This window comes from Microcebus murinus, chromosome 15 (genome assembly GCF_040939455.1).
Source record: "Microcebus murinus isolate Inina chromosome 15, M.murinus_Inina_mat1.0, whole genome shotgun sequence".
Lineage (NCBI taxonomy): Eukaryota > Metazoa > Chordata > Mammalia > Primates > Cheirogaleidae > Microcebus > Microcebus murinus.
Window position 1 is genome coordinate 7,493,825 of NC_134118.1, and position 16,691 is coordinate 7,510,515.

Below are 16,691 nucleotides of genomic sequence, written 5' to 3' on the forward strand. Positions count from 1 at the left end.
ATGCATGAATGAAGACTTGAATAGATGAAGGAATGCCTGTTGGTGAATTTCTTCAGGAAAAATACATCTTTACTTTATTGAAAGTAGGTTTCCAAAATAGCCTTCGTATAAAGTCTTTTTTATTAATAAAAATATTTGCAAGATTCAGAAATTATTATGTGTGATTATAGCCAGAAATGGAATGATAAATGGATTCATCTACTATCATATCATTTGAAAATAAATATTACTTTCACAACATTAGGTGAAACACCTGCTTTGCAGCAGAATTCTTGAGTTTGAATGCTGGGTCTGTTACTAACCAACTATGTAGACTTTTGAGCAAGTTCCATGGTCTTTCTGTGCCTACTTTCTTCCTTTATAAAATACCTAATGTTTTACATCCCTCACAGAATTGTTGTGAGGCTAAGAATGAGTTTAAGACATGTGCAGTGCTTAGAATTATGCATGGTACTGCATTGTACTCCTGATAGAGCTCACCAATAACATCATTAAAAAGGGGTTTCCCTCATAGAAGGACGTAAGTAACATTTTCCAAATAGGTTTGAATGCCAGGAAAAAGCTTGTTCTTCTTGGGAAGAAGAATGACAACAACAGCGAAAAGTACACCTGGTGTATTTCTTTCTGTTAAATAATGCAAATAACACATTTTTCCTTTTACATTGTCTGTCAGAAAGGTTGATCTAAATTTTACACTTTACATTACCTGTAAAAAAATACCTATAAACATTATGAATATGAGAAGGAAATTGAAAATGCAGATATTTTATCTGAAAAAAATAATAGTTTAAGATATACTTTGTGTTTTACATATTTACTGTTTGCCTGAAAGGAATTTTTTTTTCTAGGCCAGCAATGAAAACATCTAACAAAAAGAACAAGGTATTGCCAAATATCAATTATCGAAATTATGGTTGTTAAAGATACTTGATGAAAGGTAAAGTGAAAAAATAGAGACTCTTGTTGTAAAGATGTTGTAAAAAACAGTAGCCACTGATAAAGGTATCCTTTGAATAAATATCATTTTTTAAAGAAGTACCTGTACTTTTGCTCTTATAAAAACTTATAAAATTAGCACTTCTGTACATTTATATATGCTCTAAATCAGTGGTCCCCAACGTTTTTGGCAGCAGGGGCCGGTTTGATGGAAGACAGTTTTTCCACTGACAGGAGGCAGGGGGCAGTGGACAGGTAGGGGAGGAGGGTGGTGGTGTTGTGGGGCAGGGAGGCTCAGGCTGTGCTTCCTGCTGGTTCCTAACAGGCCACGGACCAGTACCAGGCTGTGGCCCGGGGGTTGGGGACCACAGTTCTAAATAATTTGCAGACATTTTGAAATAGTGTTATTTGTGTTATAGGTCAAACACAAAATACGTTCTATGGGTGATATTGATGACTTAACTGGATCATCTGAAATAGCCCTAGAGGATCATGAGTTGCCTTACTCTGCTTATAAGCAGTTTATGCTGCTCATCAAACAACTTGGAAAGGATTGTAAACGTAAGATCATTGTATAAATATAAGGCCTTGTTAACATGGGGACACATTGCTGAGCACTGCATCATAGAGCCCTTGTGTGTTACAGTGATGTTCGTCTTAGAAATATGCTTTATGTTAAAATAGAATGAGGACTATTGTGTACTGTACACTTTCAGCCAAAGGGCTGTGGTAATTCCACTTCACTTTTTTCAGTGTGAATGGTACCTCCAGTCTTTTTGTTGCTTCTGCTTCTCTTCTATTCATTTAGCCAAGGCCAGGTTACCAGTATCTCCCAGCTGGAATAGTGCAGTCACCTTAGAACTGTTTTCCCTGCTACCCCACCTGCCGAAACTATGGTCTGCTCTGCACCCATAATTATATATTTTGAAGAATTAAGATCTGATCATAGTACTCCTTTGCTTAAAAGCCAGCTACCACTTCTCATTGCTATAAGGTTAAACATCTAAATCTTCTAGTGTTATCCTGCATCTCATTTCATCATTTCATATCTTTTCTGTGTCTCACTGTCTTAGGTGTTTGTTCCTGCAATCAGTAGCTTTAGTGAGATGTAATTGATATGCGGTATCCTGTACTTAAATGAAATGTACAATTTGGCAAGTTTTAACATAGGTTTACACATGTAAAGCCATCACTATAATCAAGATATTACAGTTACCATCCATCATCCACAAAAGGCTCATTATGCCCCTTTAAATTCCTTTATTAAGTAGCTACAAAACTGTTTTCCAAAGTGTTTCTGTCATTCTCCGTTCCTATCAGCAGTATCTGACAGTTCCATTTGCCCTGTATTGTGAAAAACACTATTTTTTTTGCCAATATTTTATGTTTTATTTGTATCCATTCTGAAGAGTTTGTATTGTGTATGTCATTATGGTGTTAATGTGTATTAGTGACCCTATGACTAATAATGTTGAACATCTTCCCATGTGCTTATGTGCCATCTGTACATCTTCTTTGTGAACTGTCTTTTCAAATCTTCTCCGATTTAAAAAGTTGGTTTGTTTTTCTCTTATTTGTTGAGTTTTAGGAGTTCTTTATATATTTTGGATATTATTACTATATTAGCTATTTTTTTGCAAGGACTTTTCCCCAGTGTGTGGCTTGACAATTTGTTCTCATAATAGTGTGGATAGTGTCTTCTGAAGAGCAGAAGTTTTTAGTTTGGATGAAGTCCAACTTATCTGCTTGTTCAATTTTAGGTTTTGATTTTTGTATCATATCTAAGAAATCTTTGCCTAGTACAAGGTGACAAAGACTTTCTCCTATACTTTCTTCTAGACGTTTTGAAGATTTAGATTTACATTTAAACCTAAACATAATGTGTGATCCAGTTTGAGTTCATTTTTGGTTATGGGTATTTGCTTGCCATAGCACCATATGCTGAAAAGGCTGCCCCTCTTCACTGCATTGCCATCGTGCCTTTGTCAAAAATAAGTTTGCTGTATATTTGTGAGTCTGTTTGTGGACTCTCTGTTGTCCTGTACTGACTTACAGATCTCCTCAAATTACAATAGGGTTACATTCTGATGAACCTATCATAAGTTGAAAGTCCATTTACTACCCTGGTAAACCCACTGTAAAGTTGAAAAATCATAAGTCTAAATTGTCATAAATTGAGAAGACTGGGCCAGGCGCAGTGGCTCATGCCTATAATCCTAGCACTCTGGGAGGGCGAGGTGGGAGGATTGCTCAAGGTCAGGAGTTTGAGACCAGCTTGAGCAAGAGCAAGACTCCGTCTCTACTAAAAATAGAAAGATATTAATAGGCCAACTCAAAATATATAGAAAAAATTAGCTGGGCATGGTGGCACATGCTTGTAATCCCAGCTATTCATGAGGCTGAGGCAGCAGGATTGCTTGAGCCCAGGAGTTTGAGGTTGCTGTGAGCTAGGCTGATGCCACGGCACTCTAGCCAATGAGACTGTGTCTCAAAAAAAAAAAAAAATTGAGAGGACTGTCTATGTTTGGCTTTCTTTATGCAGCCTGAACATCCCTAATCCAAAAATCTCAAATCTGAAAGACTAAAATATGAAAGTCCTTGAGTGCCAACCTGATGCCACAAATGGAAAATTCCACACACTACCTCATGTGTGCCAACTTTGTTCTATGCACAAAATTATTGAAAGTATTGTATGAAATTACCTTCAGTCTATGTGTATAAGGTGTTTCTGAAACATATGTGTTTAGATTTGGATTCCATCCCCATGATATCTTACTATGTATATGCAAATATTCCAGATCCAATGAAAACATAAATCCAAAGCACTTCTAGTCCCAACTACTTTGGATAGCAGATTCTCAGCTTGTATTAGTATCAGGCTGCTTTGATTAGATTTATAATTGTCTTGAATTCAGCCCTCTAAGTTATTGGTTTCTTCAGGGTTATTTTGGCTGTTCCAGATCCTTTGCATTTCCACATGGATTTTAGAGCCTTCTTGTCAATTAAACACAAACAAACAAAAGAAAATGTCTGCTGGCCTGATGGGAATTAGAGAGGGAGTGTGTTAGAACATTAAATTAATTTCGGGAGAATTGTGATCGTAACAATAGTGAGTCATTCCACTCCCTAACAGGGTGTATCTCTCCATTTATATAGGTTGTATTTAATTTTCTCAGTGACATTTTGTAGTTTTTAGTGTATGGGATCTGTATTTCATTTTCAATGACATTGTAAGTGATATTTTTAAAATTTTAATTTGGTTACTTATTGATTTTTGAATTGTTGATTCTATTTTCTCTGACCTTTCTAAACTCACTTGTTAGTTCTAATAGCTATTTTGGTGGATTTGATCAGGCTTTCTTGATGATCAGGCTGTCAAGATGTTTCTTTCTCAAACTGCTATCTTACTAAATATAGTAAATATTTTGGATTTAACGCCAAGCGTTCTTTGCTGGAACTAATCAACTCTGCCATTATAGCATGACAGCAGCCATAGACAATACATTAATTACTGAACAGAGCTGTGTTCCAATAAAACTTTACTTACAAAAGCAAGAAGCTGGCCCACAAATTATGGTTTACCACTCCTATTGTGTGATCATGGCTATGAATATAGATAGTGTTACTTCTTCCTTCCAACCTAGAAGTCTTTTATTTCTTGCTCTTGCCTGATGGTACTTGTTAGGATTTTTTTTTTCTGTTTTATTGGTTTCATCTTTGATGCCAAATCAAAGTAGTGAAAGCAAACGTACCTGTGTTGTTCCTGATCTTCTAGGGAAAGCATTCACCTTTTTACCATGAAACGTAGATTAGCTGTAGATTTCTCTGCGATGCTCTTTATCATGCTGAAGACGTTCCCTTGTATTCTTAGTTTGCCCAGAGTTTTTTGTTGGTTGGTTGGTTGGTTTTTTATCAGCAATGAATGTTGAATTTTATCAAATGCCTCCATCTACTGAGATGCTCATATGCTTCCTCTCTTTTGGTTTCTTAATGTGGTGAATAACAGTGATTTTTAATGTTAAACCAAGCCTGCGTTCCTGGGATAAATCCCATTTGTTCATGATGTATTATCCTTTCAATATACTGTCGTATTTGATTTGCTGAAGTTTTGTTGAGGATGTTTTTTTTAAACACTTGGTTTTTTTTAGAACACTTTTAGTTTTACAGAAAAATAGGCAAGAAGATACAGAGATTTTCTGTATCCCTGTCACCCAGTGTATGGGTAGCCTCCTCCATCATCAACATTCCTCACCATGATGGTACAGTTGATAGTTATCAGTGAATCTACATGGGCACACCATAATCACCCAGAGCCCATAGTTTTTGTTGGGGTTCACTCTTTGTGTAGTACATTTTGTGGGTTTTGACAAAACTAGAATGCCATATATCCATTGTTATAGTATCATACAGAGTATTTCACTGCTGTAAAAATCCTCTGTGTTCTGCCTATGTATGCTTTCCTGCCCCACCCCAACCTGTAGCAACCTCTCATCTTCTTACTTTATCCAGAGTGTTGCCTTTGTGAGAATGTCATATGGTTGGAATCAAACAGTAACTAACCTTTTGAGATTGGCTTCTTTCACTTGGTAATATGTTTTTAAGCTTCCTTCACATCTTTTCATTGCTTTACAGCTCATTCCTTCTTAGTGCTGAATAATGTTACATTGTATGGCTGTAACACAGATTATTTATGCATTCACCTACTGGAGGATATCCTTTTTTTTTTTTTTTGAGACAGTCTTACTCTCTTGCCTGGGCTAGAGTGCCATGGTGTCAGCCTGGCTCACAGAAACCTCAAACTCCTGGGCTCAAGGGATCCTCCTGCCTCAGTTTCCTGGGTAGCTGGGACTACAGACACACACAACCGTGCCCAGCTAATTTTTTCTATGTTTAGTTGTTTGGCTAATTTTTTTCTATTTATAGTAGAGACAGGGTCTCGTTCATGCTCAGGCTGGTCTCGAACTCCTGAGCTCAAGCAATCCTCCCGCTCCGGCCTGCCAGAGTGCTAGGATTATAGGCGTGAGCCACCGTGCCTGGCCTGGAGGATCTCTTGGTTGGCCTAAACATGTGTTGAACTTTTACAGCCATGCTGACGAGGGAGTTTTCTTTTTCATAATATCAAGAGTGTTTGTGGCCATTTATTCCTTTGTTTTTTTCTCTGCGTTCCTCCGTGTGATTTTTATATGTATTAGCTGCTTGACATTTTCTCATAGTTCACTGTGAATCTTTTTTTCCTATGGTTATAATATGTGTTTATCTCCATTAAGTGTAGTTTTCTTTTCTGGCATTATAATTTGTACCTGCACAAGTGCAGTTTGTTTTTAAAATATCTTCATGCTGCTATGTATCTTCTCCATCTTTAGTTGGGGATACAATTGAGTTACTTATAAACAGCTTGATCCTTTCTGGTCTTACATTTATGATTTGGGTTAATACCCAACTCCTACAGCAAGACTTTTGTGATCTTTTTTTCTTTTGTATTTCAGCATATTATGTGGGCACAAATGTTTAGGTTATGTATATTTCCCTTGCCCCACCTGAGTCAGAGCTTCAAGCATGTCCATCCTCCAGACGGTGTGCACCGCACTCATTATGTTGTTCAGGGTTCTTTTACCACACTTGGGAGGCTGCTCTTTAGCAGTAAAAGAGGTTACTACTAAGTACCCAAGAGGGAATCTCTACAGATTTCCAGGGTTCTTTCCCTGTGCTGCTCTGTATTCTCCAGTGTTCTGTCCTGTGATCTCTGTGTGCCTTGGTTTTACCAGACTCTAAGATACATCACACCACCTCAGGGAGTCTGATGGACTCTAGTTCAGTTTTTGTTCCCCGTGTCATAGCCTAGAAACTCTGTCAGGGTAGGGAGGTGGGGCAGCCCCATGCTTACTTCATTTGTTTCCTGTCTTCCAGGGATCATGATCTTCATTGCCTGAAGTCTACTGTCATGAAAAACATTGTTTAACATACTGTTAGTTTTGTTGTTGGTTGTTTCTGGTAAAAAGGTAAATCAGTACCTGTTACTCCATCTTGGCTGGATGCAGATTGCAGCAGAGCTTCAGCACATGGTGTAGACTGGCTAGAATACTCTTCTCCATTTTGCTCAACTGCTTCCTTCTCATCCTTCATTTTTCAGCATAGCCATCTCCTCCACAGGGAAATCTTTCCTGGGCCCAGTAGAGATCAAATTCTCTTATGTGATCATAGAACTCTGTTATCTTATAGCATCTATATGAATTATAGTTGTCACTTATTTTCTTTGTTCTTCACTACATTTTAAGCATTAAAGAAGGTCTTGTCTGTTTTATCTGTAGAGCTTAGTGTTATACAATATCTTCCACATTGTAGACATTCAGTTTACATTGGTTTAGTGTATGAACAAGTGAGTGGTAAAATGTGTTGTAGTACTTTATATCCCAAAAGTTCTTATATATTTTATTTCCATCTTGTTTTCTCCATAATTCAGATTCTGTTAGCCTGATGAAGATACAGGATGCATTTCTTTCGCAAGAAAGAATAATAGAAATTAATAAAAATTACTGTGAACGACTTAGACTAAAACTGGAAAAAACAAGAAATAAGGTTGGCATACTACAAAAGGAGCTATCAAAAACAGAAGAAATAAAATCACATTTAGAACATCAAGAAGTTGTATGGGAACATGAACTCTGTACTGCGAGGTGTGACATTCTAGTATTAAAGAAATATTTGTACTGTTTACTTTATACTACAGACATACAGGAGTATTTGTGAAATTGCCAATTTACCTTCTGTGGTTAAATGGGAGAAAACTTTATGGTGTTGTAGGGTGTGAAAATCTTCAGAATAATATAAGTCTTTCCTTGTGCATACTTTTAATAATTAAGTGCATATTCTTTTAAATCATACTTTGAATGACTATATAATACTCCACTATAGGCAAATCTCATTATTGAAGAAATTATATTATGGGGTTTTAAAATTTTTTGTTTTTTAATTAATGATACCAAGCACATGCATCTTTGATACACAATTTTTAATTTATTTTTTTATTTCAGAATATTATAGGGGGGGTAAAAATGTTTTGGTTATATAAATTGTTCTTGTGCCATTTAGGTCAAAGCTATAATATAAGGGTGCCAATCCTGTAGATAGTGTGCATTGTACCCATTACATGTGAGTTTACCCATCCCTCCTTTGTCTATTTTCTAATTACTTACTTTGAAGAAATTCTTCAGTATAGACTTCTTTGGTTAAAGTATAGGAACTTTTTCAAATCAGTCCTTGGTCATTGTTTCTAAATTGTACTCAGGAAAGTTTATAGTTCAACAGAGTATGAAATAACCATTTTTCTCTACCCAGAATGATTTTTTAAACACGTACAGTTTTATTTGACTATGTGTGGCATAGAAAGTAAAATGGAAAGTGATTATTGATTAGTTTATTCAGCACCTCTCTCACACCATATAAAACTGGTTTAAAGTTCAATGTTGAAAGATGTATTATCCTATATTGTTTAGTTAAATATTAGATACTGCCTTCTTCCCAAAGGGATTTATAATTGTTAAAAAAAAAAATACATAATTATGAACAAGACAAGTTGAAAGCATCACCAAACAAAGAAACATAAAAAAATGTGGGGTAGCAAATACTAGACTTTTCAACCCAGTCTTGGATTATACTAATCTATAGATGTAGGTTGTATGAAAGACATTTGAAGGTGCTCTGTTACACAGTCAATTATTATTAGAAATACCTGCAATATTTCATTAAGATAAAAATGTATTTCTAGTGAATGTACAAACTTGTTTATAAACAGTAACTTTTTAAAATTAGTTAACTTGAAATGATCTGTCCTAATTGAGGAGTACTAATGACTGTGTGGGAAAAAAAGGTAGTTTTCAACTTATACCTTTACTGAATAATTTCCATTATCCTTTTCTATAATATTTACCAGAGTTTCTATTATTAGTAATGGAAACTTGACAGTTAACAAAATGTTCTTTCATCACAACCTTTCAAGTATAAGTCATGTAGAAAAGAAGGAAGGGAGAAATTAAAATTATGAGAGCTCAAGGAAAAAACTCAAGAACATAGGAATTTTTTAGGATAATAAACCAACATATGAAGAGGCAGATAATAAAAGGAGCTGTTTTATTTTATAACAAAACCAATTTTAAGATAAGTATATTTAACTGCAGATTTACCTTAAAAGAAGAAGAAGAAAAGAGAAGAAATGCTGAGAGGTTATATGAACAAATGAGGGAAGGTTTAAGAAGAAAAGAAGAAGAATGTAAGAGAGAAGCTGAAGTGAAACAACAACTTGAACTGACTCTGAAAAAGCAAAATGAGGAATTGCAGACATTAAGAACTTATTTGTCTCAGGTAAATTAATCTGTGATTAAAATTTCATATTGTAAGCTTTATATCATCAGTTTCACTTGTAATATCCCTTTGATTGAATACATATTTAGGTTTAAAACAAAACCAAACTGTTACGTCTTCTTAAGAAGGAACTATGACATTTATATTAATAGCTAAAGTGATTTATTGTAAATCTTAGCATCTAATTGATGCTCAGTATATCTTTTCTGCATGAAGGAAGAGAAGGTGAGTTCACTTTAATCTTTAATCACTACCATAAATGTTAATTTAGATATTTTTAGGTTAAAATAGAGACTAAATAGCTTTGGAACTATACTGAAACTAGTTTAATATTCTGTGAAGTCATTTTTTCACAATACTATATCTGCTTGTCTTTATGAACTGTTGCTCTTTGATGAATTTAGTTGTCTTATGTATGACAACTATGAGATTAATTTTGAGGGCTAAAGGTCCTTGTGTTTAAATAAGCCGTTCCCTTTCAACAATTTTATTGAAGGTTATGCTTTTAATTAACCTTTAGACTTTTTACTCCCAATGCTATTTGACCAAATACTTAATGTTCATAGTTTGTACAAAAGCAAAATGACACCGAGAGGCAGCTTTATCGAAAGCAGAGTGGCAGACTATTACAAGATTGTATTCTGACCCATCACCATGGCAGACAAAGGGACATAGAAATGACTCTAAAGAAAATGAATTCTGAGGTGTTTTCTTTAGTTACTTTCAAATATGTCTATGTATGTATTTGTATGTGTATGTATTTCAAACAACCAACTGCATGGATTGTAGAAAGTACAGAGGATTTTGAAGCCCTGTGTGTGTGTACCATTTAGTGGTGGTGGTGGAATTTTTGGCCCGCGGATAAAACATTGTTCTTAATTCGACTCCATTCCTCTGTAACAGTCAAGTAGGAACAGTTACAATGGCCTCATCCAAAGGAGAGGTTTTTAATATATTCCATAGGAATGGGTAATATTTTCATAATCTCCGAGCCCTTGCTCTTAACAATGCATGCTCTAGTTTTTCAAAGTGATTTCATCCTCTTGATACATTAATGGAGAAGGTAGTTTATTACTTCATTGATCGGTATGGAGGAAATGGACAATCTGGTTTAGAGACCATATTTGGGACGTCATTCTCCTCACTTTTGAGAGGAGTAAGAGTTTGCTCCAAACGGTACCCTATTTCAGTACCAAGAGCTTTTGGCTACAATAATATGCTCTAGTATATACCTAGTAATACTTTGTTAGTAAGTGTTTCATTCCCAGTAAAATAGTTCAGTGTATATTTCCCTATTTCACATTTATTACTGCTTCAGACATTACAAAGAAGTAACAAGTTATTGCAATTGGCAATTTGTGATTTTCTAAGAAAAGCTGTATACATTTTTCTGATTTGCCTTTGGTGTTTTCAAACAAAAGGTTTCTTTTGTATTTATGTATTTATACCACAGAAGTAACTGTGACTTGGTGGAAGAGTCCTAGAAGTAGAGTCCTAGGGAAAGTCCTGCAGCTTGCTTACATTTTTAATCTCCCCTTTTCAGAACTGTGATAACTAAATGAGTTCATTAATATATAGAGAAGTGCTTAGTACAGTGCCAAGATATATCATTTATCAATCAGTGTAATTCTTATAACTGACTATACAAATGTTATCAAAGTAGATTATTTATAAAATATTCCCAGGAAAAAGGAACATAAAGTACTTTGGGAAATTTTATCTGTCCAAAGATATGCAGACGTAGGCTCTCATCATGGGGTAGTATAAGGTTAGATACTAGAGTGCAAACCCAATTTTTAAATGTAGTCACATTTATTAATCTTTCATTCTATACTTTTGGGTTTGTTGCAATTCAGGGAAAGGTTTTTCCAATTCTGAGATCCTTAAAAATCCTGTACTGGTTTCTTTGATTCTTTGATATATTCATTGACTTCAAATAAATTTTGATCCTTTGGGAATTTATGCTCTATAAGGTTGGAGGGTTTGATCCAACTTATTTTCCAGTTGGATATCCACTTATTGCAGTCCTTTCATTGTATAAATCAACAGGTTATCCTTTAATTTCAGAGGAAATCATGATAGGTCCTCATACTGAGAGATAGCTAAAAGTTTTCTTGGTTTTCCATAGATTTGTCATAGCCAAGAAAGAGAAAAAGATCTACTTCATAAAAATCGCATGTTGCAGGAACAAATTGCCATGCTGAGAATGGAGAGAGACAAAATTAAAAGTCAGAATGAAGAAATTGAAAAGAAATATCTGAAGGACATGAAAATTACAAAAGAAAAGGATGATGATGCTCAAATTAATATAATACTGAATTTGGAAACGTTAACTAAAACTGGATCTCAGTATGGTGAACAGCTTTGTGTTCTCACAGCTGAGAATGCAATGCTAAAGTGTAAACTGGAGAGTGAAACACAAAACAAGGAAAGACTGAAAGAAGAAGTTGCATCTTACCATTCTAGACTTACTGCCACTTCACATGATCTTGATGAAAGTGAGACATCAAGAAAACACCTAGAACTTGCTTTCCACACAGCAAGAGATGAGTGGTTTCACTTACAAGATAAAATGAATTTTTACATATCGAATCTAAAAGAAAACAATGAGATTCTTTCTGAAAAACTGTCTAAAGCAGAAAGTAAGATCGGTAATCTGGAAAAGGTACTCCATCACACAAGAGAGCTCCTCCAAGAAAAGACGTTTTTAGAAGACGTACAAAGAGACCTAAGGCAAACACAGTGCCAAACGAAGGAAATCGAACAAACGTATCGCAGTGACCAAGGCAAAGTGAATTCATACATTGGCAAGCAGGGATCTCTAGAGCAGAGATTGTCTGAACTACAAAGAGAAAATATGTTGCTTCGACAGCAACCACATGCTGCTGACAACAAAGCTGCCCAGAAAGAGGAGACAGGAACTAATATCCAGGACTCATATCAGGATATTATGAAACAAAGTCAAGCCGAGAGTGACAAGCAAAGTCTGCTTCTAGAAGGAAAACTTCAGGAGCTCGTCAATGAATGTGATCATTTAAAAGAAAGAATGTGTCATTTGGAAAAAGAGTCTGCAGAAAGAAAAGTAAGTGTCCAGAATGGTAAATTGTTTTTCAAACCTCCTGAAAGCAAATTTCAAATAATATTTCATTATGGCTAAATGTTGAATCCAGTTGGATATAAAAATATCTAGATGATAAAAGTATTTGCTGTGTCAGCCTAGAAACATACCTTGTTTCTAGCAAACAGATGTTAGAGCCGAGACATGCCGTTCATTGAGGAAAGACGTCATGTCACCTATGAAATTCTAAGAGATTAAGTTACAAATTGTCAATATAGACTAACATTAATAATGTAGACTTTCACTGCAGAAAATGCAATTTTAACATCTTTGTGTTGCTCTATTTTAATGCCACGATGAAGCAGATGCATGGAAATGTTTGTACCTAAAATGAGTATTATGAAATTAAGATTCAGTGAAGTGGGTTACTCTTGACACTTAAGTCCAGATTTCAGAGATGAACTGAAATGTACTGTTGTATTTTGTAATATTTTGACTTCAGTAATTTTTTATGTTTTAGTTGGCATAATTTTATTTTAATTCATGTCCATTTGACTTATATCTTAAAATATTTCAACCTCAAATGATGTACTATTTATGACCTCTCAATTCTTCAGTGGCAGTTTAGTTTTATTAAATCATAAGATGGCAGTAACATTCAGCAGAAACCAATCAGGTGGGTGGTACGGGAGGGGACATGTAAATTCACAACTGAAGGGTACAATGCACACTATCTCGGTGATGGGCACACTTATAACTTTGACTCAAATTGCACAAAAGCAATTCATGTAACCACAACATTTGTACCCCTGTAATACTCTTGAAATTAAAAAAAAAATCATAATGTACTACAAACATGGTGGATCTTAGCAAAACCATAATTGAATTAATGTTCTCAGTGTTATTTTTTATTTACTTTGTATATTTTTACACATAATTTGCTCATAATTGTCATTTCAAAGCTCAGTGACCACAATTTGGATATAACTTTGTCTAGTACAAAGATAATTGTAGCTATCTGTGATTTGTGAGTTTGGCATTGGATCCCCATTTTCAGACTAATGAGGTGTGGCAGGATTCCCATATAGTGGGAATGGAGTGAGTAGGGGAGAGAGGTAGGAGCTGAAGTCAAGGAGTGGGGGGGAGCCAAGTATCCTAGGACCTTGAAGGCTGTTGGAATTTTACTTTTACTCTGACAGAGGAATCTATGCGAAGGATTTCAGCAGGTGATTGAATATGTGAGGAACTCTGAGGTTGATTTAAGCTTCTGATAAAAAAGAGGGAAAGCGGCCGGGTGCAGTGGCTCATGCCTGTAATCCTAGCACTCTGGGAGGCCAAGGCGGGAAGATTGCTCGAGGTCAGGAGTTCGAAACCAGGCCTGAGCAAGAGCGAGACCCCATCTCTACTATAAATAGAAAGAAATTAATTGGCCAACTAATATATATAGAAAAAATTAGCCGGGCATGGTGGTGCATGCCTGTAGTCCCAGCCACTCGGGAGGCTGAGGCAGAAGGATTGCTTGAACCCAGAAGTTTGAGGTTGCTGTGAGCTAGTCTGATGCCACGGCACTCACTCTAGCCAGGGCAACAAAGCGAGACTCTGTCTCAAAAAAAAAAAAAAAAAAAAAGAGGGAAAGCTTTTTACAATATAGAATCTACCCCCATCAGTCCCTCCCATGTACCCATTTCTTTTTGAAACTTCATTAGATCGTTAAACATTGCAAATTTCTCAGGGTACAAGTGAATAGTGAGCTGAATCTGTTGATTAAGTAACAGAATTCCAATTTTGCAGGAAGCTGACACCTTCTGTGACCTCAACTGAATTCAGTTGTACACAGGAATGTGTACACATGAGGAAAAGAAAGTGAATCGATGCGTGTGGTGATATTTTTCAAAGTATATACATTAAAGTTTGATATTCTTAACATGATTTAATAATAACGTGATTTATAAAATGAGAAACAAAAATATCTTATCAGGTACTTGTGAGTCATCTACAAGAACTGGCTACTACCTTGACAAAACAACCAATGTCAGAGGCCTTTGCAGAGGTTTCGCCATGTCACATTAATTTAGAAGATGAGACGCCGGGTTCAATGAAGATACTACATCAAATCAGAAGTCAAGTATGTATGAAATGTAACATGTCAGCAGTTCATGTATAGTTGGTTAAGTAACATAAAGCGTTTATGAGAGTGATTTCAGTGCACAGCTTTCATTTGTATTTTCATTATAATTAATTTTATTACAGTTGTATATCTTTATAATGCATTTATTTTCTAAACTCTGTCATTCTGCCATTTTTTTTGTTCTAATTACATATGTTTTTCTTATAACATCTTTAGGAAAGTTGAGAATTAAACATCATTGCTCACAGAAGTTGAGAGCCTTTTTTGTTGTTGTTCAACTGTGATCTTTAGTGATATCTTCTTAGGAGAAATGTCTACTCTTTTGCCCATTTTTAAATTGGTTTGTCTTTTTATTTCTAAATTGTAAGTGGTCTTTGTATATCCTAGATATAAGATCTTTATCAATCCATGATTTTCACATATTTTCTCTCAGTGGCTTGTTGCTTTTTCACTTTTACAGAAATTTTAAATTTGTCTGTGGTTGAATGAATCTATGTCTTCTTTTGGTGTTCTGTCTTAGAAATCACTGCCAAATACAGTCACAAAGATTAATGCCTCTGTGTTCTAAGAATTTTATAGTTTTAGCTATTTTATGTACTTCTACTATTTGGAGTTAATTTTTAGAGATGGAAATTGGAGGGAGTCTTCCTTTATTTGGATATAGAATTTTCCCTGTACCAGTTGAAAAGATGATTCTTTTCCCATTTAAGTGGTTTGTTACCCTTTTTGAAAATCAGTTGGTCATAAAGGGGAGGGTTTACTTTGGGATTAACAATTCAGATTGTTGCTTTGTGTCTCTTGTTATCTCAGTACCCAGTCAAATTTTATGAGGACTCTTTTACAATCTGTTGTATATTGCCAGTTGTTTTATGTAAGGGTGTAAAAAGTCAGTGTATCAAATGTCTTTAACTTCATTTTTTGCTTTTTGAAGGAGCTTGTGGCCAGCTTATGCCTTGCTGACTCCACAACATGAGTGGAAGTCAGGCTTACAAAGACAGAATCCATTCTTTCAATTTTCTCCATTCAAACCTTTAATCTATCACCCAGAGGCTCCTTCTTTGCTCCTATTTCCATAAGGTCTTGGTCACTGGCTGTGCTGACTGAGTCTGCTATTTATTGCATTATGTTTTATCAATGCATTATAGTTTAGAGAATCATCTGTAGATTTTTCTACCTAAGAAAGAGAATATCAGGTCTGAGCTTTTCTCATGGAAAATTAAACTCATGTGTCATCTTTCAGTTCACGGTAGCTCATCTTTTGACCTGGTACCTGGATCTTGGGGTGACTTGAAGCTGGAGATTAGAATTACCTAAAGGCATGTTTGTTCACACATCTGGCAGTTGAAGCTCCTTTGTGGCTGGAACTCTAGCTGGGGTGCTCAGCTGGAGCACTTACAGGAGGATTCACCATGCGGCTTGGGCTCCCTCACAATATGGTGGCTGTGAGAACACAGCTTCCCTAGAGAGAGCTGCCAGGTGGAAGCTATGTTACCTGTTCTAACCTAACCTTACAAGTCACACGGCAGTTCCACCATATTATATTGGCTAGAAACCAGTTACTAAAGCCAGTTCATTTTCAGGAGAGGGAATTTCATGGCAGAAATGTCAAGTGGTTTGTAGACATGTTTTAAAACTATCACTTCACTCACTTTTCTGAAATCAAATAATCATTACAGCTAAAGGAAAGTCATTTGTGCCAACTCGGTACCACTGAAATTCTATGAAGTATTTTTGGTTGTGGTGGTTGTTTAGTATGCTTCCGTATTTTGTCTAAAGTACCAAAAGAAATCGCTTCTTGGCCTTTTGGCTAAGATCAAGTGTAAAGTACCGAAAGATTATAATATAGTGCTATTGAATTAACACATTTTTGTTCAAATGAATGGATTTTGTCACATTTATACTGGGAGGTAATTGCTTCATAACCCCAAGAATCATCACTTCTGGGAATGCAATTCAAATTATCCTAAGACATTTGCCATTCAAAAAAAGGCTTATGACATTAGAATGCATATGTCCAGAATTCACTAATCTGTGTCTTATTTTGAAAGTCTTATTCTGGGAGCCATTTATTGACTCAGGCCTAAATAACTCAATAAGATGTCCCTGAGACTTCTCTAGATATTCTGGGGAATAGCCATGGAAGAAAGGGCATGAGACTTTCTCTAACGAGCCATTTCAAGGATGGAAGAATTTAATAAAACATAGAAAAAT

At 35.6% G+C, this 16,691-nt stretch overlaps 1 protein-coding gene across 1 annotated transcript in view; it reads left to right on the forward strand.

The window, feature by feature from the left end:
- The window catches only part of LOC105856224 (ankyrin repeat domain-containing protein 26-like), a 62,911-nt gene that overhangs the window by 32,756 nt on the left and 13,464 nt on the right, over nt 1-16,691 (forward strand). The window contains exons 12-17 of the mRNA XM_076010755.1: nt 849-882; nt 1,356-1,497; nt 7,397-7,610; nt 9,111-9,294; nt 11,423-12,376; nt 14,331-14,477. Of these exons, the coding sequence (XP_075866870.1) occupies nt 849-882; nt 1,356-1,497; nt 7,397-7,610; nt 9,111-9,294; nt 11,423-12,376; nt 14,331-14,477 (1,675 nt within the window). The remainder of the gene's footprint in view (nt 1-848; nt 883-1,355; nt 1,498-7,396; nt 7,611-9,110; nt 9,295-11,422; nt 12,377-14,330; nt 14,478-16,691) is intronic.